A 25,262-nucleotide genomic window follows, 5' to 3' on the forward strand; every position below is an offset into this window, starting at 1 on the left:
CTACCGACACGGGCCCACATCGGGAGTCTCCTCCTCCCTTGGAGTTGTGTGGTGCCGACGGTGGCGGATGGTAGTCTCTGCCTTGACAATCCTTTCACTCCCTCTCACAACGAGAGGTGAACTACTAGCGGTATACACTGCTAGCGATTCAAGTGGCGAACGGCTGCTCTCAGCCGTGCCACATGGGTACCAATCAACTCCGAACAAAAAACATAGATGCTCGGTAAACATGGTGGTGATGGATTCGCAATAGGTCTTAATCAAAATGAAAATTTTATTTTCTTCCCAAGTATGCATGTTTTATTGCAGTTTCGGTGCTATAAGTTATATATTTTTGGTCTATAATGTATCAGCCTCCTTGCTGTTTGAGGTCACACTGTAACAGTTAGTGGCATATTACTAAAAAATAAGACCGAGTCGGCATCTATTGAGAGTACTATATGTAACATAATTTAATTTTCTATCTGATGTTATAAGTTTCAAAACATGACTAATGGGGGAACATTACGAAATTCGATGTTAAAAACTGCTGACCACGATTATACACCCACAGCTGCTCACGGTTTCGTGTACTGCAAATGCTGCTAATATAGTTCTGACGCTAGCAGACGCACGTTTTTGCATTCAATTGGCTGCCACGGTGTTCCATGTGATGATAGAGAACATCCCTGGTTTTCGACCTTTCTGTGTTGTGTATATTTGTTTATTAGGCACATTTCAATTTCAATTCAAATTTGATTTTGGTTCTCTCACTTCTGTGGGTCTTGGAGTTGTGGATATATTTTGTGGAGCGTGGAGCATCGGAGATTTGTGGAGTATTGAATTGACCTGGTGTCAGTATTCTTTGGTGTTTTTTTATAGATATTTTCATAGGCTACAATGCCACCAGGAAGACCACTGACCAAGACCAAGACAGTGCTCATGCCCGAATCATCGGCAACACAGGATGGCAAACTTCGCCTCCCCTGGCTTGTATGAAGCCTTGATTTCCATTTAAGGAAGTAAGTCTGTGCCCAAATGGATGATGCACGTGTTGGGCATTTTTGCAAAACAAAGCGGTTGAAAGGGTTCATTTGCCGAGGCTGTATGAAGTACGCCAAGCAATGTCATGCTGATGGGGAGACGTGAGTATGACAATGAAACAGACTACAATTCTTGGCGAAAGGGCTAGCAAAATGCATCATTGAGTTTGACAATTCTGTACCAGTCATTGTCAATTAAGCTGGAAATATGGGTAACGGTAAAGCTGGGGTCACCGTCAGCATATAGGTATCAGTCGGGCAAACTGCAGGGAGGTAATCTAAAATAAGATTTATCTAATTTAAGAATATGACGTCACCCAAATGGGCTGAGTGATGACCATATAAGGAGTGATGATCAATATTTAGACTATATTTCCGACATGTCCACATTTGAACCCTCCACAATCATCAAAGAACTGCTCATAACCACAATATTTTTTGTTGACTGACAGACAAAACATGATCCTACAAATTGTGAACTGGCCAGCTCATTTGAGATTGGAATTTGTCACTGGTGACCAAGATATTTGGGTATTAGTAGAGCAGATGTTACACAGAGGTTTTACAACTGAGGAGAAGTGCTCTTATGCTTCTTGCTTCCAGAGATGCTTCTTTTTAACACCAAACCAAACCTTACCTGACATAATCTAACCTACAAGTCAGCATACAACCTAAAACCCTACAACCTACAAACCTACAGCTGTGCCTCTCCTTGGTTGGAAACCCTTCCTATGAGCATCCTGCTCTCTTTGCCTATTTATCTACTTGGTAAGCATAAGCGCCTTCATTTGACATCTGCTCTACTAGTGCCGTTAATTTTAATTTGTAACTTAACCAAACCAAACCTAACCTAACCCAAAGCCTGCTAATAACTGTGATAAGTTGCAGTCCTAACTCCTAACATCACTTTGATTCTCCTCAGCCAATTACATCAAGAGGGAGACCACACTGACAGGGGTCCAAGATCCAACTCAGACCCTTTTTGTAAGTGTGGATGTCCTGACCTGTAGCCAGAAGCACTGCCACTGGAGCACAGCAGCTAATTCCCTATCTTCCTTCCAGCTCCACAATGGTCTGCATTTCTGCAATGGTCTCAACAGGCCTAACTGAACACAAAAGGCATTTTCACTTGCTAACAGTTTAAGACTAATATTATTCTAAAAACGGTTGTACAGCAATGTATAATGAAATAGATATACGGTGTATATGAATAGAATTAGGTGTGCTGAGACTTGTACTTTATGAACTTGAACAGTGAACACTAGAGTAACTAATTCAACTATTTCTTGTTATTCAGACTGCCCGCCAGTGGACGGAGGCCCGGCGACGGACGCTGGCTCAGTGGCCAACAGTGGTCCGCCAGCCGGCTGATGGTGGCTCGCCGACCGACGCCGGCCCGTCGGCTGACCACGGCATTCCGGCTGATGGTGGCCCGCCAGCCGACGGAGGTCCGCCGGCCATTCGTGGCACGCCCGCCGACGGCAGCTCGACGACACGTCCTGGCTATGCCACCCCCAAGATTACTTCGCCCCCCAGTCCATAGGTGAGTGGCTGGAGAGTGGAGAGAACTTTGTGTGCTGCCGGGACGGGATGTCTGCTAATGCAGATGCCGTTGCAGGGGTCGTGACGTATGATGGGTCTCAGACTCGGACCTCGACTTTTGAGTGAGAAACGTATAAACAGGCTAATGTATTGCAATTATGGGCGATGGCTAAGTGTGCGACAGGAAACGCTATGAGCTATGAGTTATCGTCGCCGTGGCGGACATTTGAGGACCGTCGCAACCTGTGACGTCGCCGTGACTGCTAATTGACGGTCGCCTTGGATCGTGTGTAACGGTCACTGTGCCTGGTATGTGACGGCCGCCGTGATTGTTTATATAACGGCCGTCGCGACTGAAACGTGACGGTCGTCGTGAGACCTGACGTGGGACCTGACGTGTCGCTGTGTCACAGGTCACCAGTTGCGGGCGCTTCATCTGACGGTGTCGTCCGACGGCTCCACGGTGACCAGCGCCGCCACTGCGGAAACCATCCGACCCCGAAAATGCTGCTAGCCGTACACGAACAAAGGGCGCCGGGCACCCAGGACCAGCGCCCTGCTCCGAGGCGGTGTCCAAAGAAGGCTGCACAGTGCACTTGCTGTGCTAAGGCATAGTGCGCGCTGACTGATAGGAACAAATGACGGTCAGTTATCAGATTTCAGTATGGAACTCAAGATGGTCGGAGCCGACCTGGCTCGGTGGATGGTGTGCCAGGGTTGATTAAGTGTCGAAAGGAGTGAGACGCCCAGATATGTGAAGGATACGTCGATACGAGCCCCGGCTTCGACTCCCCGTCCCAAAACGATGTTGGTTGTGATTGGAGGATTCCCCCCCCCCCACCCCCACCCGCCCCCGAATTTGTGCTATGTAATAGGACGATAATATGTCGTGGTCTCATTCTGGCTCGATATGGTAATAGGTACTTAATTGGACAGATGCTGATGGTATTGGTGGTGGATGTAAATGGCAGGTTTGGCGAGCGCGAATTAATAATCGTGAGAGCACTAGCTGCAATCAGTCGCGCGCTTATTGCTGAGCACCTGTGAGCAAGAAAATTATATGAATGTGGTAGTTCGTCGTGAAATCTGTGTACTTTTGGATTAAGCTGTCAGAACATAAGTGTATTTTTGCCGTGTCCACTGCAGCTCTGAAACAGAAACATGGAGATCGGCTGTGTGCTGTAGCTGCGGGGACAAGAAGTCCGCGCGTGCAAAAAAAAATCAAAGGTGATATGTGAATTTAAGTGAATATACCTCGCTATATTTTCAATTTTATTATTACAACAAATGCGTCGACTGCTGATTACCCTCGGGTCCTAACAATAACGTTTGCAATACTGGAAAGTACATAGACAATTGATACCCTTGCGACCGACTGGCGCGATCCGAGAATCTTTCTCACTGTTTTTGCTGACCTACACACGAAAACACGGCCGAATAGCTACCATCGAGAGCACGGAACGATGCTGGTGACTGACGGACCAGCGAAAATAGAGCTCCCGTCTACTCGCGGAACAGCGCTGATTGGCGCGGCTCACAGACTCCATTGGCTCATCAGAGTTCAGACTGTTGACGGTTGTTGCACCTCCCTCCCCTCCCCGAGAGGGCGTAGCCAAGTAGCTTAGTTGTGTGCGCAGCGGGCGGTCTTTTTGCATCTGTGTAACAGTTGAGTGGATGGTATCCAGACGAGCTAGGCGTCGGCGTCGCCCTTCCAGCGGCCGGGCAGCGCAGGTGGACGTGCCGCGGATGGTCCGCCTCCGATCTCGGCACACTCTGCAGAGTGCGGCTGGACGCTCCACGGAGTTGCATAGCGTCGATAGGCCGTATGGTGTCGCTGTCGTAATTATAAAAGCGTAAGTAGAAGGTTGAAGCAATATAGAATGCTATCTTTTTCGAGCTTTGTTGCACATAATTTAGTAGGTATTGGCCGTTTCTTTACAAATAATATCGCAAAGCACAGCTGGTAACGATATGTGCGCGTCGGTTGCGGCGGTAATCGTCGAAAAAATATATAATTTATGAACGTTTCTTGATCATTGAATGAAAAACGTGGCGATGTTTGCCTGTTGTGAAGAAGACTCCTATACTGCCGCTCTATCGTCCGGAATTATTCGTGTTTGATTACGGGGATTCCGCCACTCTATCAGCTGATTTTTGTTTCCGAGTCACGTGACCAACCGGTGTCTCCCTGTGGAATTGTTTACACCTCCGTAACTAAGCACATTTGCGTAGTTACCGTAATTTATCAAGCGTCCTACAAATTACAATTTCATGTCAACACTGATTTTTTTACGAGAAATTATAAAACAATTATGTTGAATTTAAATCTTAAAAAATTATTTATGAAAAAACAAAATTGATATTGATGATCATCCTTTATTAAATCAATATATTGAAAACAGCAGAAAGCCAGCTAAGCAGAAGCGCCTAACTACGAAAGTGGCGCGGCGCGGCGAATAAACAAAATTCCGATTGTGGCCACAAAATGCGACTGGTACAGAAGATTTGCAGTTTCTTTGTCTCATTTTGGTTGTTCTTTCTTCCTCACCGGGCTCAACAGTATAAAATATATTAAAAATTAGCTTCGAATCTTCACATTAATTCAAATTCACGCAACATTTTCGTGCGTAGTTTACACCACTGATATCAAGAACTTGATAAAATATTTGGCGTTAATTACGTCGTTTTATGAAACCCAAACGGCATCAATTGGTCCGGAATCGAGCATTTGCCGTATATGAAGCTCCGTAATTTCGATGGCGTGAATTACTCCGGTCTCCGGCTTTATGAAACCGAATTGGCATCAAATACGCCAAATCTGGCATAATTGACGGAAAGCCGTAAGTAATTCCTTTTATGAAACGAGGCCCAGATCTCACATCCGACAGCTCATCGAACGGTAAACCAAACTTGGCCAGCACCGCCTGACCTGCGTGCGTCTTTATGTGCGTGTGCGTGTGTGTATGCGGATCGGAGAGCGCTGCCCGGGGCGCACCTTGTGGGCGCATGCCAGTTGAGGTCAGCCGGGTGCGTTCAGTGAACCTCCGGGCCGGAGCGAGCGCCTATCTGTGAGGTCAGCTCGCCTTGGCCGGCCCACCGTTATGACCCGAGGGCGCCTGTTACGCAGCGCCGCACGCGCCCTGGGTCAACGCACGATGATATGCGTATGAGAGCGGAACAGGTAGTGGTAGCTGGTGAGATGACGAAACGTGGCGGGAACACACATCAGGGATTCGGTAAATTATCTGGCAGCGCCTTTTTAGGTTTTCTGTTTCCTGTCTTCCATCTCCTGGACAGACCAATCCTTCTCCTCCACGCCTTATACCCAGGGTTTTATACCAATCAAGTCTATAATTAGATAAATAAAAGAAGTTGACCTTTTCCTCGACATCAAAAATGTAAAAAGCCGAATAATATATTTTAAAAAACGGTGAGCTTTCGGCCACTGGCCTTTATCAAACCAACGTGATGTCGAGGAAAAGGTCAACTTCTTTTATTTATCTAATTATATTCAATATGTTCCTCGCTCGAGCACTTAGTAATATTACCAATCAAGTCGATTGAATTGATTGATTTGTTTCAACGCGTATTTTGAGTTGATTGGATTGAGTCGATTGACTTTTCGAGATGACTGGTTGACTGACTCGTTTGACTTTAGCGACTGGTTGACTGATTTGATTCCCGAAAATTAGAGTGACTCGTATGATTGACGAGTCGATTGAATGGAAAGTTCAAACAAGTTTTAGTTGACGAAAAATAATGACACCAATTGATGACATCAAAGATCACAAAACTACACTGAAAACTGCTTGTCATCACAACTGCAATATGGGGTAGATGGCCAAATAAAGAACAGTGCCTAAACATGGACAGCCAACTTTGACTTTCAACTGCAATAACTGCTCCAATCCTGGTGATAGAACCTGGTGATGCACCTACCTACCTTTCTGCACTCAGCAGGAAACGCTGTTTTTAAAATCCAGATGATAAAGTGCAAGGCCCTATATTATATATACTAATAAAGTGTGATTAATTAATACTTCACATCTCCACATCTCCTCAGAAACAACCCACTGAACTCTATAAATATCTGAACCCCTACAAAAATAACTGAAACAAAAGCGCAGTTTTCGTCTCGCTAATTACGTTTACGTACCTAATTAATAGCTAATTTGCTGCATTGTTTAATTTGCAGCATAACGTTTGTTGATCCTTTTCTCCTGAGAGCCTAAGCATAACATATTTAATATATTTCATTTTCCTTAAAATATTTTACCGAATTTTATTAAGTGGTTTTATTTCAAATGAAATAATAATTAAAACGAAATTGGTGTTGTACAACCGATTTATTTTATGATGATCTACCATACTTCATGATAATCAATGACGTCATCTTACCAAAAAAATCAAAAGACGTAAAATAAGGATTTATAAAAGCTTAGCATACTTATTGGCAAAAAGTTTTCTCGCAGTCGCACCGTGCCGTTTTCGCCCTATATGTGGCCTTGGTTTTCACCTTTTAATTTTCCTTGTTCCTACTTCCTTGGTCCTTATCCTGTGGTTCCAGAGTCCCTGTCCTCTCCATTTCCTTTTAAATGTATTTTTAATCCTCATCCCTATCCCCCAGTCCTAACAGTTTCAAATTGTATTGCAATAAAATGTTTTGAATTCTTCACATAGGTACCTAACATTGACATGCCACGTCCAGAGTCGTGGACCGCTAAATACTTCAAATCTCTTCCTTCCCAATCTGACAACATCCCACGTCTCAAATGCACATTGTGTGGCAAGATTTTTCAGGCTGCCCGTCAGTCTCTGTCTAACCGAAACCGTCACATGCAGGTAAGATATTTATTTCTATTTCCCTAGGGTTAATATGTTATTGATGCATATTATTCATTAAAATAGACATGGTGTAGGGTAAATGGCCAAATTACGAACACTGCCAAAATCCGAGCAGCCAACTTTCAACTGCAATATCTGATATTTAGTGTAAATGGAGTTGGAATATGGCCAAACTTAAATTGACAACTTTTAGGTGAAAGGTGGTGATTTGGGTTAACCCGCGCCCTTCTGGGGGTCCTGGATTTCCACGCCCTGCTGGGGGGGGGGGGGGGTGTTTGAACACCCCTACTTGTAACTCGGCTCCTGGGCCACGTAGCGATACGCGGAAGGCGGCGTTCGAAAGAGCGTCAAAAATAATGACGAAATTACTTGGTCAATTTTTTGGTCAGGTCAAAGGTCAGGTCACCAGAGGTCATTGAAGGCAAAATTTCGCCGATTTCCAGGTCGAATGTCGAAAATTTCCAAGAAGCCAACGCATAACTCGAGAACCAATAGAGCTACAGCGCCGCGGAAAAACGCATTCGATAGCCCTATTAACGCCCTTTCTGATAATTCTCTCAGATTTGACCTAACGTCAACGGTTTGGCCTGCAGGGGGCAAAAACTACAAAAATAGCCGATTTTTTCGGAAACAGTTTTCTGCAATAACTTTTGACCCAAGCCATGTACGAGCTTACTTTTACCGGTATCGTGTTCCTCTCGTCAAGACGCATCGAATGAATTATAACTTGACCTTGAAAGGTCAACTTGAAAATTTGACCTCAGGTCAAGGTCATGACCTGACCGAAAAGGGTCATGTTGCATATCAGTCGATCCGTATCGTCGAGCTGAACACATCTAAGGCGTTTTCATCGCTCTAGCATGCCTCTATCAAAAGTTATTTGCGAAAAACTGTTAGATACCATTCGTGACCTAAGATGACCTCAGGGCATAAACAAGGGTCACGGACACCATTTTCATGTTCAGTGTGTCTAAACCACTTGTAATTCGGTGTTTGGGAGTGTTTATAATGTCTTTCGTCCAAAAGAGGCACATTTCAATTTTCTCCCATTGACTTATAATGGGGAGGTCGCAAAATTGACCTGACCTTAGGTCATCGATATCAAAATTCTGAGATGTACATTTTGTACATGCTATTGCTCTTAGCAATCGCTGAAAGTTTCAAAGCGATCGGTCACTCGGTGTAGCTATGACAGACATTGAAACTTTTTATGAGGTGAGGTCACTTCAAGTGACCTGGTGACCTGACCTTGAATGACCTTGGTCTGAAATTTTCACAACATGTGTAGAATTGATGTATGATAACGCCGTTTTTGAGATATTCGCAAAAAACCACAAGGGGGGTGTTCAAACACCCCCCCCCCCAGCAGGGCGCGGGTTAAGGGGCGAGTCAACTACTGGGTTATTTTGCACCCATTAAATGAAACTTCTGCTCCAATTCTACCCATTGAACCTCAATATCATGATCCACCTGTCCATCACTAGGTATCCTTCCTTATTACATAGAAACTTTGAATGGCATGACAATTTATAATTTTAAATGACAATATTTTTATGTTTCTTCTGTGGGTAGGTAGGTAGGTATAGTTCGTTTATTTTCAAAAGGACGCTGGCTCAAAGTTCAATATCGAAGCTCTCACGTGAGTATTGGCAGCTTCAGTGTCTGGCCAAGAATTTCTTACCGAAAAAATAATCGATTTCAAATTTTGTACGGTAAGTAGCTGGAAATTGTTTCTTAAAAATGAACATACTATGATGGCGTCACTGGTGGCAGCAGGCACCCAAATGCCCGTGCAGTGGGACAAGTGTCAACGAATTTGGGTGAAACTTAGTTTTTCACTGTTGCCGAGCATAATCGAGTAAGCGGTTCCGTCCATGATAGTTATACGTTACATTGCAATACATGTTCGACAGCATGACGTCACCGCTGTTCTCATATCTGCTTCCAAAACGCCCATATGGAAATTATCGGGAAGAAATCACATGTTAAAATTAGTCGACGTTCGATTTTCTCAGGTTCAGTTTTTGCTGGTTTTGCTCGCTAAAACACGTGCTTGTTCGAAAAACATACTTGGAGCCAGCGTCCTTTTGAAAAAAAAAAACGAACTATAGGTACACCAGACTGCTATGGACACTTTTCCAAGTTGGTGGGTCAAAAACCTGATGTATGTTTGGTTTGAGTCGTTTGATTGAGTTGATTGATTCCTGTCATTGTCGCGTTTGAGTCGATTGAATCAATTCCCGAAAACTGCTCTGACTTGATTGATTTGATTGGTTTCCCAAATTTGTCGTGATTGAATTGATTGCTATTGATTGAGTCGTATACAACCCTGCTTATCCCGCGACCTGGTGGGGGGGGGCTATTTTTTGCCCCCCTCCAGACTTTTCGATATATCTCCAGAACCACTGCGCCGATCGTCACCAAACTTTCAGTACCCTCCCGGACATCAATTTTACACATTGTGACCAAAATTTTTTCCAAAGGCTATGATAGGTTGGCCGGAAATGACGTCAGAGTGACGTCATGTTCTGCCGTTTTCGACCCAAAAAAGGGTTTCGCGGGAAGAGCTGTCAGGCCTATAGCTTTGCAAATACAGAAAAATGATACAGACATAAAAGCTGTAGAATGAACAGGGCTACAAAACTGCTATCTCGGATTTTTGAAATTTTTGGATTTTGACCCCCAAAAATAAAAAAAAGATTTTTTGAATATAATAGCCAAAAAATCCAAAAAGTTTTTTGAATTTCGAAAAAACCGGAATATATGTGATAGTCCTTACCGCCTTCTATCTACATACCAAATTTGAGATCGATACCTCTTTTTTTGGCCAAGTTATAGCGAAAAAACTGTTCAAAATTGATAACGTCAAATTTTCAAACTCAATTTTCAGCAATTCTAGACCTCGTAGCGCAAAACAAAGACCACCATTAGACTCCCCGTGACGAGCTGCATCGAATCAATACCCATTTTATGCAAAAATATCAACTTTGAAATTTGACCTCTTTTGACCTGACCTTGACCTGACCTCCACCAGAAAGTGACCTAAACCGTACCTGATGGTCTTAAAACCAACACCATTGAGTTGGAAATGAAAAACTGGCCATAAAACATGCATCGCATAACCTTAGTAAAGTTGGGTTCATGTGGTGACCCTTGGTGACCTTTGGTGACCTGACCTGTGACCTGACCTGGTATGACCAGTGACCTCTAACAGCAACATATCTACTAGGCAACTGACGCCCTATCGCTGATTCCCGACAAAATGCGTTTTTCTAGGTGTTATAGCGCATTCCCTAGAAGACCCGTGAACGGTGAAACATTTCATCTTTGACCTGACCTGTGACGTCATCGGTGACCCCGAGGTCAATAAAATTTGGTTTCCTTCGACAAATTTGACAGGCCTTTCGAACGCCGTTTGAATTTTTCGGATCCGTCCAGTAGTTTCGGAGATACGAGGGGGGGCAAAAAATAGCCCCCCCCCCCCACCAGGTCGCGTTATAAACAGACCCCACCAGGGCGCGGGTTATACCTGCTCGGGGCTGAACGGGCAGCTTTATCCCATGCGGGATTGCCCGTAAGAGCACGCCCGTCGCTGGGTGCGGCGAGTGCTTGGGAGGCTGGTCGGCCTGTCCTCTGAACGGGCTCAGCCCCGGCGACTCACCAGGGTGCTCACTGCTCACCCAGACAAATTTCACCCCCCCCCCCTATTTTCTATTATCCTTCCGGCCCTGAAATGGTCTTGTCAGACCGAAAGGGCCTAACCCAACAAAACAAACAAACAAACAAAGTTTTTTAGGTATTGTTCATCACGCGCGGGGTTTTCTCTTATCCAAATATTATGTAGGTACATACTACATATGTTTATATGCTTGTATGTTTCGCGGCTGATACTATTTTAATAGAATCCAAACAGTCGAACTTGAAACACAAAGGCGAATAGGTGTATTTACACAAGACTATAACACTAAATTAAAAGGAAGTAGAGCACGACCGTATCTACGTGCATCACTGAAATCAAGCACTCGCGCTCTGTGAGGCCGACGGCAAAACATGCCGGTCACTGCCGGCTCTCGATGGTAACAAAAACCGACCGTTTCTCCTGTAACGGTGTCGGGCCGACGCGGCCAGGCGCGCTGCAGGCCGGTCAATGTCTGCCGGTGCAGCACGCGGTGGCCCACATTTGTAGCAGCGATGTGGCTGGAGAGTGGGAGATCGGGCCGAGCTTCCAGCAGGCAACGCCAGTCGCTGTGGCTTTTACCAGCTTTTACAAGCTTCTGTTTATGAATTAGTACGAACACGAGAGTTCAATGGTATTAACTAATTATCGATGGTCATTTTAAAGTGTATTTGTTACCAATTTGAACTACGTATTGAATTGAATATTGAAATGTAATGCAATGGACAGAAGCTCGTTCGTAGTACAATCGCAGATGAGTCCAGCTAAGCTAATGGATCGAGAAGCATAATCGAGGCATCTTTCCAAGTTTATTACAACTATTTTTTTTTCACAAACAAAAATAATACGCAAGCATCATATTTGGACAAATGTCAAATTGCATCAATTGAGGTCTCAGGCGTCCCAAATATCTTCCTAACAGGAACCTGTACAGCACTCACGACCAAGCATTGTGTTAAACGTATATGATTTTGATCTGTGTATACTGAAGTCCGGACATAATGGTCAACAACACTCCAACACACATAACTACACACACATTTTCCCTGAATAGCATCGCGATTGTAACCTACCGTCACGTCGGGGACAACAGCAACGCTTTGCAACAACCACGTACATATTCGAGAACGGCATCACGATTGTAACCTACACAGTCATTTAGCTGAAGACGTGTGGTGGGTCTACCGCAACACAATGCATAACATTCCCAGTTCCCACTGCCCAGCCCTGGCAGAATATCACATATATAGTCTTCACCGCCGCCGGCTGGCCGCTGCCGCTTCAGAAGCTGCTGCCTTTGCCGCCGCCTGCTCCGCTGCCGCCGCCGCCTCCCTCTGCCGGCGTCCTCTCTTGGAGCGGTCCCACGTGTCGGGACCGTTCTTGATCAGCAGTATCTCGTAGAGCAGGCTGACGGGCCGCTCCACTCCCGGGAACATGTACCGCTGCCACACCACCTTGTTGTACTCCCACATCACCATGTTGAAGCCGAGCTCGCGCATGCTGCGGATAGTCTCGTTTGCCAGCAGGTAAAAGTCGCCCATCTCTAGGCGAGGGTCCAGCCGATAGTGCACCTCGAAGCCAATTTGTTCGACCTTGTCGAGAACGAATTCGCCGTCGCCGTCCAGCAGCTGCTGCGCCATCATGTCAAACTCGCCGCCCTCGGCGTCCATCTTGAGGTAGTGGATGGTGCGCCCCTTGTGGCCGAGGATGTCCATGATCTGGTCGAGGGTGTAGATCTGCCAGCCGTACACGTTCGTGTGGTTGTTGCGGCCGATGCCGAAGTGGTGGAAGGTGATGCCGTCCGAGCGTCTGCCCTCGGGGTAGTCGATGCTGGGGTCGAACGAGTGCACCTCGCAGCCGAAGGCCCTGGCGGCCTCGTCGAAGCTCCAGTCGTAGTTAATGCCAAACGAGTAGATGAGGCAGTCGTCGTGGGCAGCCGCTAACGAGAGCGGCTCGTCGAGACAGACGTGCTTGTCGCCGTCGGTCAGGCAGCCCTTGCCGCTGGCCAGGCCGCCCATTTTGAACATGCGTTTGCAGGAGCTGGTCGGTACCTCCGGCCAGTCAAACAGGTAGCGGAACATGGCCTTCTCTTCACTGTTAAAGACCCTGTCCTCGGGTTTGGAGAGATCCCTGAAAAAACACGCCTGCATCATTACACATACAAATGGGATTTGGCCAGAAGTTTTCGCCATTGTGCTAGCCAATAAGAAGTGACCGGCTCAAAAGTACATCCTATGTACCTTTAAAAGTGCAGTTATTAAAGCTGTGATTAATCGATTCTTTCATTTACTTGACGTCTCGCCATTTAGGCAAAGTAATATTCCCTAACACCTGTATGAGCACCATTCCAAGCCCACCGAACATAATGTTCAAGTTAACTTTCGGGGGTTAGGTTATCCACTGGAGGATCCAGAAGGAGGCAGTATTTCGAACAAATGTTTCCCTCCCCCTCCCCCCGCAGCGCCCGAAATCGACGAAAATTTACAATTTTTTAGAAATGGAAATAAAACTAAACAATTTTGATGACAGAAAAAGTTATTTAACAGTAGTGCGTAAAATGGAAAGTCGAAGAGTTTTTTTTTGGAATTTGGAGGAGTTTATCTGGGAGGAACGCCCCCGCAGCGTCGAAGACCGCCTTTCTTCATCCGCCAGTGGGATTACCAGTCATGATGATGACGATGCACAATATGCCCACGCGGCTGTCTGGGCTCGGATAGCGGTGCGGACTCTGATCACCTCCCAGCACATTTCCAGCGCTAAATTTCGCCGGCGCCGCATGACAGGCAACGTCGACACCCATCGTTCTTGTGCCGCTTTCTCTCCATCGTGAACAATGCAATCACGACGGGACTCACGTGAAACAGCTGAGTGGCGCGTGAGATTCGGCCAGCTGTCCGGTGTGTGCTCTGGCCGGCTCCACCCTCTCCTTGACCGGCTCTCTGACTCGGGCACTGTCGTGTACCACCCGGCGCGACTGCGACCAGCCAGCCGGCGGCTGCGCCACCGAGCGCAGCTCGACCACCGTCGCCGGCCGCCTGTAGGTCAGCATGTTGAAGATGGCCGCCCATATGATGATGGCGCCGATGATGATGACACGGGTGGAGGTGCTGCGGCTCAGATGGCAGAAGCGCATTGCCTGAAGGAGCAAATTAACGTTAAAATCAGTACAATTTGATCATGCTCGTATATCGCACATGCAACGAAGTTGGCGCAATTTGAAGTCTGGCCGCATAATTCGTGAGGACATTTAATCGTTGGTAATCATAATTTCCAAGGCGCATGTTGCATAGCTGAGCTTGATCCTTGACGAATTGCTACGACCGATAATAGCCGTTTTCACGACGGCCATCTGGTACACATTTGGTGCACATTTGGTGCAGATTAGGTGCAGATTTGGTCAAATTGGGTTCAGTGTATCTCTTAGAAGTTATCAGCTAGGGTTGCACTAATTGCGTATATGCCTCCTTTGTCATATTATGAGAGAGTATCATCGATTAAAACACTGAAATAAATTCATAAAATGAAGATATTTGCTGCAAAAGAGATTTGGTGCAGATTTGGTCCAGCTAGGTGCATTCGCCTGATAGCCCGTCGTGAAAACGGCTATTATTTGTCTGATAGCCTGATAGTTGATGCATGATTGGATGAGCATAAATGGACACTCACTAGGGTTACCCGCGTGCTCCGCAACGCGAAGAAGGGTTATTTGTGACCCGTGGGTATTGGGTTGGTCTGTGTTGATTTGGTTGGTATCCATTTCGTTCGAATGCTTTTTGATGGCCAAAACAAAAAAGATGCATCGCATCGAGGTGCCCGTGTCGTATTATAATGCGTTCTACCACAGACTTCTCTATATAAGTCATTAAGTCATAAGACTTCTCTATATATAGAGAAGTCTGTGGTTCTACTTTAGAATGATTCGAAAACTGGCGTGAAGTCTTTTGAGGGCCATCGATGAATTTCGCTAAAAATGACAATGTAATGGTTTGGAACATTTACATTTTTAACCCACGCCGGGCCGGTGCTCTGAGATTCCGCGCCGGGCCGCGGGGGGGTGTTTGAACACCCCCCCTTCTAACTCGGCTCCTGGGCCACGTAGCGACACGCGGTAAGCGGCAATCGAAAGAACGTCAAAAATAAGGACGAAAACACTTCGGTCATTTTTTGGGTCAGGTCAAAGGTCAGGTCACCAGAGGTCACCAAAGGTAAAATGTTGACTATTTCAACATTTTGGAAACTGCCAACGGCTATCTCGGGAACCGATAGAGCTACAGCGCCGCGGAAAAGCGCATTCGATAGCCCTGTTACAGACCTTTCTGAGTAATATTCTCAGATTTGACCTCAGGTCAACAGTTTAGCCTCCAGAGGGCAAAAACTCCAAAAATAGCCGTTTTTACGAAAAACGTTTTTTCGGCAATAACTTTTGACTCAAAGGAGCTATGACATTACTTTTGCCAGCATCGTGTTCCTCTCGTCGAGACGCATCGAATGAACTATAATTTGACCTTGAAAGGTCAACTTGAAAATTTGACCTCAGGTCAAGGTCATGACCTGACCGGAAAAGGTCATATTGCATATCAGTCGATCCGCAACGTCGAGCCGAACACATCTAAGGCGTTTTCAGCGCTCTAGCACTCCTCTATCAGAAGTTATCATCGAAAAAGTGTTAGATTCTGTTCGTGACCTGAGATGACCTCGGGGACATAACGAGGGGCCACAGTTGCCATTTTCTGGTTCAGTGTGTCTATTTTACCTACATCTCGATGTTTGAGAGTGTCTAGAATAGCGTTCGTGCGAAACAGACGCTTTTCAATTTTCTCCCATTGACTTATAATGGAGAGGCCGCAAAATTGACCTGACCTTAGGTCACCGATATCAAAATTCCGAGATATACATTTTATAGATAGTGTTGCTCTTATCAATCGCTGAAAGTTTCAAGGCAATCGTTCAGTCGGTGTAGCTATGACGAGCATTCTTATTTTTTCTGAGGTGAGGTCACTTGGCGTGACCTGGTGACCTGACCTAAGGTGACCTGGGTCTGAAATTTTCACAACATGTGCGGAAAAGATGCACGAACAGGTGTGCCAAAAACGGCGGCGCTCCGCGCCGCCGTTTTTTAGATATCTGCGAAAAACCGCAAGGGGGGGTGTTCAAACACCCCCCCCGGCCCGGCGCGGGTTAAGGATACTGTTGCTAATCATGCAAAAATGAAGAGTGAATATTGGACAGAATTGAATGCTCTATCCAATGGTACCATATTCAATTGCCAAAGGTATCAGGTTATGCAGCAAACCCCGTGTGATTAACAAAGTGGCACAAAATTGACAAACACCATTTTCTCCTGTGATTTGCACCACCTTGATTTGGATCAATCAGCTTTTCACAATTTTTATATGAGAGGCGGTACCTTTCTCTTGCAAATAGGCGTTGATTCAACTCGCTCCCTTTAACAGTCACCTAAAAATAAAATTAACCCTCGCCCTGGCAGGGGGGGGGTCGATGCGACCCCCCCCTAAGGTTTTTCGAAGATAGCGTAAAAACGGCGGCGCGCAGCGCCGCCAAATTTGGCACAGCCTATGGGGCAACCTTTTTACATATGACCTGAAAATTTCAGGTCCGGGTGACCTTGGGTCAGGTCACCAGGTCAGAAAAACCGGTACAAGGTCATGGTCAAATTTCAATTTTCTTTTTGCACCTGTCCAACTCACATTTTTTGACTGATTTCTTTCAAACTTTCAGGATGTGCTAAGTTCACCGAGTTGTATAACATATAGTCCGGCTTTTTTGAGGTCACTGACCTGAGGTCAGTTAGAGGTCATTACGTCGTAATGTTAAGCCTATGGGAAAACACTAAATTCGGAAAATACTGGAGATATCCGCTTCGTTCTATCACTTTTGTGCTTTGAAACCACGGTACTTAACAGCAGGTCACTTGGTGCTTCTTTGTTAGGTGTACTTATCCATGGGTCAGGTCAAATGAGGTCAACTGAGGTCAAATGACGTTTTTGCCAATAACTTGGCACATAATGACGCTAGAGCTTAAAAATGGTATCATTGTGTTCCTGGTGATCAGCCGAATCGAATGATATGCGATATGATGCAATTTGATTAACTTGAACTTAATTTATTAATTTAAGTTTACTTAAAATTTAAGAAAAACTTTAAGTACACTTAAGCAAGCTAAAAAGTATATCATTCGACGCGCCTTGACGTGCTGAGTTCATTGGTGCTTTTCTTTTTGCTCTATCTTAATTAGATCAAAAGTTATAAGTGAAAAACTTTTGACCTGTTTTTAGCGAAATTTTTACATTTATACCCCCCAAAACCCCCCTAAATATTGACCTAGAGCAACCAAATTTGCACAGAGGCGAGAACTCCAGGGGGCCCACCTACCTACCAAATTTGGTGTTTCTAGGTGCCATAGGAGCCAATCGCGAGGGGGGGGGGGTCGCATCGACCCCCCCCCCCTGCCAGGCCGTGTTATGAAAAATGCCCTGCCAGGGCGAGGGTTAATTCCAAAATCCCTCAAAAACCGCAATTTTTCAAATAAAAGTGCCCTCTCCGGTGCACGTGGCGCGTGCTATCCTCTGCATTGCACACCATTCAATAGCCCGTTAAATTCTGTACACGATGCTGTTTTCCCCGTGCCGGTCGGACCCCTGGTCACCAAGATATTGCACGGGAACTGGACCCGTGTCGGCCAAAATTAGCCGTTTTCGCCCGATTTCGCACGCCGATTCATACATGTAAAGTCTATGACGCGAATTTGCACTTTTTGAGCACGCGCCACGCGCTCCCTATCAATCCGATCGAGCTGAGACCCCTCAAAGGCACGTCGCGCATCCTTGATCTATAAGTTGTGCAAATTTCACCGGGCTAGGTGCAACGGTCTGGCCTGTAGTCCACGCAAAGCACCGCCAAGTCGGGACCTCGGTAACGGACAGACGCACCCTCCTCAAATAGTAGTATAGATTTTGTCAATGCATCACCAGCTAACAGTACCCTTGACAGCGTTGTAACTGTTTTGTACACGCATCTGCCGTATATGCCAGACAGCACTGCTCGATAGCAGCCGGCAGAGTATTGTGACATATCAGGAGCTATTTAGCAAAGTGAGTTAACCCTCGCATGTGTAGGGGGGGGGGGGTCGGATGGACCCTCCCATGGTTTTTCGCGAATAGCTCGCGTAAAAAGCGGCCGATCGCGACGAAACTTTCAGTACCCTCACATTGATCAATTTTACACCTACCCTGAAAATTTCATGACCCTGATTCAAATGACCTTTGACCTGTGACCTCTTTTCCGAGACCATGTTTGGCCGGAATCGCGAATTTGCGTATGTCGGCTCGCATTAGCCGCGCGTTTGCAAGCTTTTCGTGGTTTCAAACGTTCAAACATGTGATTTGATGTTGCTTCCATGCATTAGGGTGGGTGTCAAGGTCACCTGAAGGTCAGGTCAGGTCATTGACCTTTGGTGACCTCGGGTGACCTCGGTTCACTTTTTCGAGCTGTACATGTTTCTAGGCTAGTTTTTGGAGCTGAATTCGAATTTAGCAACCATTTGAACATTTACGAAGTAGTTTTGGTGCCTTCGTAACATGTTACGAAGCTGTCAGAGGCGGTTGACACGCACTACGAATACCCGTCACGATGCCTACTGGTTGACCTGACCTGACCTGACCCGACCTGGTCTAAATGCTTAAAGCATCATCTGTGATCAAAACTAACACGATATTCGTGATCAGCACCCCGAAAAACCCCTTAGCAGCCACACTTTACGACTTTCTAACAGGTCCCCATTTTCCCGACTTTGGGTCATTGACCTGACCTGGAAGGTCACCCAATGACCTAGGACCTTAACCCTCGCATGTGTAGGGGGGGGGGGTCGGATGGACCCCCCCATGGTTTTTCGCGAATAACTCGCGTAAAAAGCGGCCGATCGCGACGAAACTTTCAGTACCCTCGCATTGATCAATTTGACACCTACCCTGAAAATTTCATGACCCTGACCCAAATGACCTTTGACCTGTGACCTCTTTTCCGAGACCATGTTTGGCCGGAATCGCGATTCGGCGTACGTCGGCTCGCATTAGCCGCGCGTTTGCAAGCTTTTCGTGGTTTCAAACGTTCAAACATGTGATTTGATGTTGCTCCCATGCATTAGGGTGGGTGTCAAGGTCACCTGAAGGTCAGGTCAGGTCATTGACCTTTGGTGACCTCGGGTGACCTCGGTTCACTTTTTCGAGTTTTACATGTTTCTAGGCTAGTTTTTGGAGCTGAATTCGAATTTAGCAACCATTTGAACATTTACGAAGTAGTTTTGGTGCCTTCGTAACATGTTACGAAGCTGTCAGAGGCGGTTGACACGTACTACGAATACCCGTCACGACGCCTACTGATTGACCTGACCTGACCTGACCCGACCTGGTCTAAATGCTCAAAGACATCATCTGTGATCAAAACTAACACGATTTTCGTGATCAGCACCCCGAAAAACCCCTTAGCAGCCACACTTTACGACTTTCTAATAGGTCCCGATTTTCCCGACTTTGGGTCATTGACCTGACCTGGAAGGTCAACCAATGACCTAGGACCTTAAAATTGGGTATCATCGGCTTTCTCTCGTCACGGGCAACACGCTCGTTTTTTTCCGCGAAGCTCTAGCTCGATCAGGGGCCAAACGGCAAGGGGGGGGGGGGGTCCAACCGACCCCCCCTACACATTAGAAGCTGGAAAACGCCGCACACATGCGAGGGTTAAAGTTGGGTATCATCGGCTTCCTCTCGTCACGGGCAACACGCTCGTTTTTTTTTCGCGAAGCTCTAGCTCGATCAGGGGCCAAACGGCAAGGGGGGGGGGGGTCCAACCGACCCCCCCCCCCCTACACATTAGAAGCTGGCAAACGCCGCACACATGCGAGGGTTAAAATGCCGCATCAATGATAAAACATATGCAGTAGCGGCGGAACACCTTCAATTAAGGGGGGGGGGGCACTTGGTCCCATTCTTTCCATGCAACGCTCATAGGGCTAATGTTGCTAATATGCCAATGCTAATGTTGCTAAATGTTGAACATATGCCACACGACCCCAGCGAAATTCGCATTCAAACATACGGCGTATCTTCACCACAGTTAACCCGCGACCCGTTCGGGGGGGGGGGGGGGCCTGTGGTTTTTCGCAGATAACTCAGAAACGACTGCGAATTTCGACTTGAAACTTTCAGTACCTCTCCGGTTATCGATATCCTGTCTTATGCATCTCGATGAGCTCTTTCGAATGCCGTTTGAATTTTTCCGATCCGGCTATTGGTTCCGGAGATACAACGGGGGTGGCCTTTGCCCCCCCCCCCCCCAACAGGACGTGTAACCTGCCAGACCTCAACGACGCGCGGGTTAAGATCGAATTGTGTAGACCGACAGCTTCTTCCGACAACACCAAACAGCTTGGCAATTTTTCATACACCCTACTCAAAAATAGTTATCAAGGATGGCCTTCAGCTTATCCTTAGTTATATAGTTATCCTTCAGCCACAGACGAAACATCAATGGCGATGTTCGACAATCGACTACTCAGTAACCGATCCGGACCACCGGACTACCACTGCTCTTTACCGCAAAGCTTTGATAAAATTACTTATAGACATAATCATTTCGTATCACACCTAGCGAGTTTGGCAGCGGGCAGACAGTGAAGAGGGCACGGCGGTAATTCGGCTTAGATTGGCATCGCGATCGTAGAAAATAATAATAACTATGGTCGTTCGCTTGAGTTTCGGATGTTAACCCGCGCCCCACTGGGGTCTGCGTATAACACGCCCTACTGGAGGGGGGGGGGCTATTCTTAGCCCCCCCTCCTAACTCCGAAACTACTGGGCCGATCGTCAAAATTCAAACGGCGTCTGATAGCCCCGGAAAAACTGTCGAGCGAAACCTAATTTCATTGACCTCGAGGTCACCGATGACGTCAAAGGTCAGGTCAAAGTAAACATTATTAGCATTTTGGCTTCTTCACGTTTTGGGCTCTGGCCGCCGTCTTACAAGTCAGATCAGGCTCATTTTTGGTTCACACACTCGTGAACAGATGCTCTAGATACTCTGAGGGTACCAAACTTGTATTTTGATTTTCAGGTCAAGATCAGGTCATCACAGGTCACGAAAATATTATATCATCCGTCGCTCACGTGACACACGTTTTATGGTCCATTTAGGCCAAACATTTCGAATTGAATGTCGTCTGTGTCATTCGAGGTCATTTTGAGTCAAATTTAGCTTAGGTCAGGTCACTTTCAGGTCAAAAAAGGTCAAATTTTGAAGTTAAAATTTTTCAACAAAAAAGGTGTCTATTGGATGCAGTTTGAGCTCAGGAACACGATGGTGCTATTTATAGTGGCGTACGATGTCAAATTCGTGCTGAAAAATTGATTTGAAAAATTAATAATTGTTAATTTTTTGCAATAATGCGTAAAACTTAGCCATTTTTGAAGATATTTAGCTAACACTTGCTAGATTTAGTCATAATAATGTGTTCTATCACATATGTTCCGTTTTTTTCGAAAAGTCAAAAATGTTTGGAAAAAAATGTAAAAAATATAAATTTTGAATTTTATTATATACAATTTTCGAAACTTTCCAAACTTCGAAAATCCGAGATAGCAGTTTGATAGCACAGTCTATTCTGATTTCTGAGTCCTCTCATGCAAAGAAATTGGATCTAGCTTAAAAACTAAGCTCTTGGGAGCGATTGCCGTGGTTCAATGTTTTGCGTCGAAATCGGCCGAACATGACGTCACTCTGACGTCATTTCCGGCCGACCTATGGTAGGTACGAAGTTCAAATTTTGATACAAGGTGTCAAATTGATGCAGCCGAAGGTACTGAAAGTTTACCGTCGATACGTCAAGCGGTTTGGAAGTTATTGCAGAAAAACGGGAGGGCGGGCTTTTAATAGCCCCCCCCCCAGTGGGGCGCGGGTTAAAACCTTTTCTTAAACTTTTTTTTTCTAAGTGATTGGATTGGAACATGTGGTGCTGTTAGAATAGGATCATTTGATAGAAGACAAGTATGTTTTATGAAATTCCCGTGAGTTGGTGACTTTTTTGCAATGGCTTCCACAGCTACGACAACGGCCTTTATGCATACCTTTGTCAAACAGCGTGAAAGAAATGTAAAAAACACACTTGGAATAACTGCAATGAAATTACGCATGCCTACATATTCATTATAAAATCTTTTAAAACCGACCACTATCATACGGCTGAATTAAAGTTTGTACTCTCATCTGTGCTATCGTATGTGCCTACACCTTCAAAAACAGTGTCTGGTTAAACGCATTGTCTGCACTGCTACTCGTGACTCGGAAAAGTCAGTTACGGCTACCTACTACACACAAACAAACTAGGCAAAATCTTAATTAACCCGCGCGGGGCTGGGGTCTCCAGCCGAACGCGCGGGGCTGGGGGGGGGGGGGTAAATTTTACCCCCCCTGTTATCTCCCGAACTAATGGTCCGATTTGGAAAATTCAAACGCCAATCGAAAGCTCTCATCACGAACTACTAAAATCATGTACTTAATTTAAAGTTTGAGGTCAAGGTCAAGGTCAGGTCAAGGGTACAAATTGCAAGTTTCTACAGTATCGGCCTTGCACCGTAGTTGCCGAAGAATGGAGTCATGGACTGAGACTGATCGCCCAAAACGTGTTCTTAGGCTACCAAGACAATATTCGTTGCATACAATATCATTCAGAGGTCAAGGTCAAGGTCAGGTCAGGTCAGGTCAGGTCACCAAAAAACAAAATATAGAAAAGGGCATGTGCGACACATGTTTTATGGGTCATTTTACTCATAGAATTCAATAGGCACACTCAATAAGTGATATGGACCACCTCTGGATGAATTTCAGGTCGAGGTCAGGTCAAGGTCAGGTCAAGTGAGGTCAAATTTTGAAGTTGGTTGTTAAGGCCTAAAAAGGTGTCTATCTGATGCAGTTTTTCACGGCAAATCAAATGGTGCTATTTTTGTTTCCGTACGATGTCTAGAACTTCCAAAAAAGTCATTTTTCAAAAAATTTGTGTGTCGTGACGTCATAAAATTTTGAATAACTCCCACATTTTTGAACCGATTCTTCTAAAATTTGGTATGTAGGTGCACATAGACCACTTCTCTGACATATATTCCGTTTTTTTCGATAGACTCAAAATTTTGGATTTTATAATGATTTTCCCAAAAAAATCAGTTTTTTGAAAAAAAATTAGGCCAAAATCCAAAATTTTCAAAAAACCGAGATAGCCATTTGATAGACAAAGTAAAATTACGTATAACCTTTTTTGTTACGTCTTGATTCCTTTAAAAATGAAGATGTTAGCGGCGTTTGAACTTTTGCCGTTTTTGAGGCGAAAATGGCGAACATGACGTCACTAAAACGTCAATTTCTCAAAAATTTTCCGACGGATTTCGCTCAAATTTTCAGGGAACGTGTCAAATTGATGTAAGAAAAGGTACTGAAAGTTTGGCGGCGCTGCGCGCCGCCGTTTTTGAGATATCGCAAAAATTCGCGAGGGGGGGTAAAATTTACCCCCCCCCCAGCCCCGCGCGGGTTAAAACTGAAGGTACGTTATTGAGGGCTTGTGTGTGTGTGTGTGCTACACGAGTATGAGAAGCTTTGTTAACCTTATTTTTGTCCCAGACAGGAATCAGAGAAGTTGGTATGGCATACTTCATATCCAGGAAAAAATGACCAGGCTACTAAACCGTTCCTCTTTTCTACAAACAGGTACGCTGAGAGCTACATCGCGGTTCAATAACCTGCGCGATTACTTAGACGATTTCGCTCCAGCATGCCTGTAAATCCGACGACTTATATTTAATTAGTACTTGCCTTTCTGAGCTCCATGTCCACGCACTGCGCTGGCCTGCAGCCAGAGGCTGGTGACCGTCACTCGAAGTTGGGTGACTGTCACTCGGTGACTGCCGGTCGGCGACCAGTGACGTCGCACCGTCCAGCTATGGGTGTACCGTGTCCCGTTCTGGTCCTGCACGCCCCACCCGCCGCCCAGCAGCGCCCGTCGACCACTGGCGACCGTTCCGTGGCGTGGCGTCGCTCGCGCACCGTGCACCTGAGCACTGCCCGCGGGCGATTGCCATCCAGGCCAGGTAGCGGGACGTCTTCAGCAAACACTCCTGGGAATGATGCTCGTGACAGGGTGTCCGCCTATACCATTCGACTTTGGAGGAATCTTCTCGATTTCCTTTTTTCATAACGGGTCTGACGGTGACGTTAGAAAAATTAACTTTCAAAGCTCATGTATGTACTGTTCCAAAGAAGAAAATATCAAACGAAACTTTTTGCAACTAGAACTGAAGTAGGTATTCACTAAGCTGCGACTAATGGACGCCAGCTCCAATTTTCGTGTACGTAACATGATGTAGGAACTAGGAAGAGGGCCAGTCTACGCTTAGTGCAAACGTCAATGCGTAATTAAAATGCAAACGTCGTTGCCTGGGGCCAAGCACTGCCGGCCGGTGGCCACTGAAAATTGACGTTTTTGAGCCCAAAATGATATTTGAGTCAGCTTCTTTCGCCCTTTAAGCCCTGGCATGCAAGACCACTGATTCGTCTTGGTAAATGGGATTGATAGGTACTTGATAAGGAAGCAATGAACCTATACCTTACCTATATGGATTAGCGGAACTGGTTATCATCTTCAATCGTAACTCAGTGTGTAATCGTAACAATCGTAACTACCCCCCCCCCCTTGTGCCGTCGAAGGATGCAAATTGCAAAATGGCCTTGGCCGGCGAAGGTTAAGGCCCGGCGACACTATGCGTTTTCTGCGTGCGTTTTTTTGCGAGTTTGCGTGATTTGCGGAATATCGTTCTAGAAATAAACGATATTACGTTTTTGTTATATATTTTTCATATATACTTTTAATTAACATAAACGTTTTATTAATTTTTATTTAAATATTAAAGAAGTTAAATTAAAAATAACCTTTTTTCTAGAACGATATTATGCACAATACGCAAACTCGCAAAAAAACGCACGCAGAAAACGCAAAGTGTAGCCAGGCCTTTACAAGGGCGAAGTCACGCTCACAGATCTGACCTGACTCCAGGTCACTGCTGTGAAAAATCGGAGAAGGTATGCGCATTAATGAGATTAATCAATTATGCAATTCACTG

The 25,262-nt window shown here is 45.7% G+C and overlaps 2 protein-coding genes across 3 annotated transcripts; one reads left to right on the top strand and one right to left on the bottom strand.

Moving 5' to 3' along the window:
• The first annotated feature begins 440 nt into the window (after nucleotides 1–440).
• Nucleotides 441–3,730, top strand: LOC122367052. 2 transcript variants are annotated; one of them, XR_006253987.1, is made up of 3 exons: nucleotides 441–1,001; nucleotides 2,320–2,565; nucleotides 2,978–3,730. XR_006253987.1 is itself a non-coding variant. In XM_043339831.1 (3 exons), the coding sequence occupies exons 1-3, from the start codon at nucleotides 1,018–1,020 to the stop codon at nucleotides 3,177–3,179; spliced, it is 555 nt and encodes a 184-aa protein (XP_043195766.1). In that variant the 5' UTR covers nucleotides 443–1,017; the 3' UTR covers nucleotides 3,180–3,730. The 2 variants fall into 2 exon arrangements, 1 of the variants encoding a protein (XP_043195766.1); XM_043339831.1 differs by having other exon boundaries at nucleotides 443–1,124.
• Nucleotides 3,731–11,875: 8,145 nt separating this feature from the next.
• LOC122367045 lies at nucleotides 11,876–24,427 on the bottom strand. The gene is made up of 3 exons (XM_043339817.1): nucleotides 23,959–24,427; nucleotides 13,941–14,221; nucleotides 11,876–13,215 (listed from the first exon to the last, which is right to left on the bottom strand). The coding sequence occupies exons 1-3, from the start codon at nucleotides 23,971–23,973 to the stop codon at nucleotides 12,339–12,341; spliced, it is 1,173 nt and encodes a 390-aa protein (XP_043195752.1). The 5' UTR covers nucleotides 23,974–24,427; the 3' UTR covers nucleotides 11,876–12,338.
• Nucleotides 24,428–25,262: the final 835 nt, after the last annotated feature.

This window comes from Amphibalanus amphitrite, unplaced genomic scaffold, assembly GCF_019059575.1.
Source record: "Amphibalanus amphitrite isolate SeventyFive unplaced genomic scaffold, NRLGWU_Aamphi_draft 000846F_arrow, whole genome shotgun sequence".
NCBI classification, from domain to species: Eukaryota; Metazoa; Arthropoda; class Thecostraca; order Balanomorpha; family Balanidae; genus Amphibalanus; species Amphibalanus amphitrite.

Excerpts from the sequence above, each read along its gene's own strand:
- LOC122367045 (XM_043339817.1), bottom strand. Across the intron at positions 13,216-13,940 it reads GCGCCACTCAGCTGTTTCAC|GGATCTCTCCAAACCCGAGG; the intron begins GTGAGTCCCGTC and ends GTGTTTTTTCAG.
- LOC122367052 (XM_043339831.1), top strand. The coding sequence starts at position 1,018 with ATGGATGATGCACGTGTTGGGCATTTTTGCAAAACAAAGCGGTTGAAA. Across the intron at positions 1,125-2,319 it reads TGTCATGCTGATGGGGAGAC|ACTGCCCGCCAGTGGACGGA; the intron begins GTGAGTATGACA and ends CTTGTTATTCAG. Across the intron at positions 2,566-2,977 it reads CTTCGCCCCCCAGTCCATAG|GTCACCAGTTGCGGGCGCTT; the intron begins GTGAGTGGCTGG and ends GCTGTGTCACAG.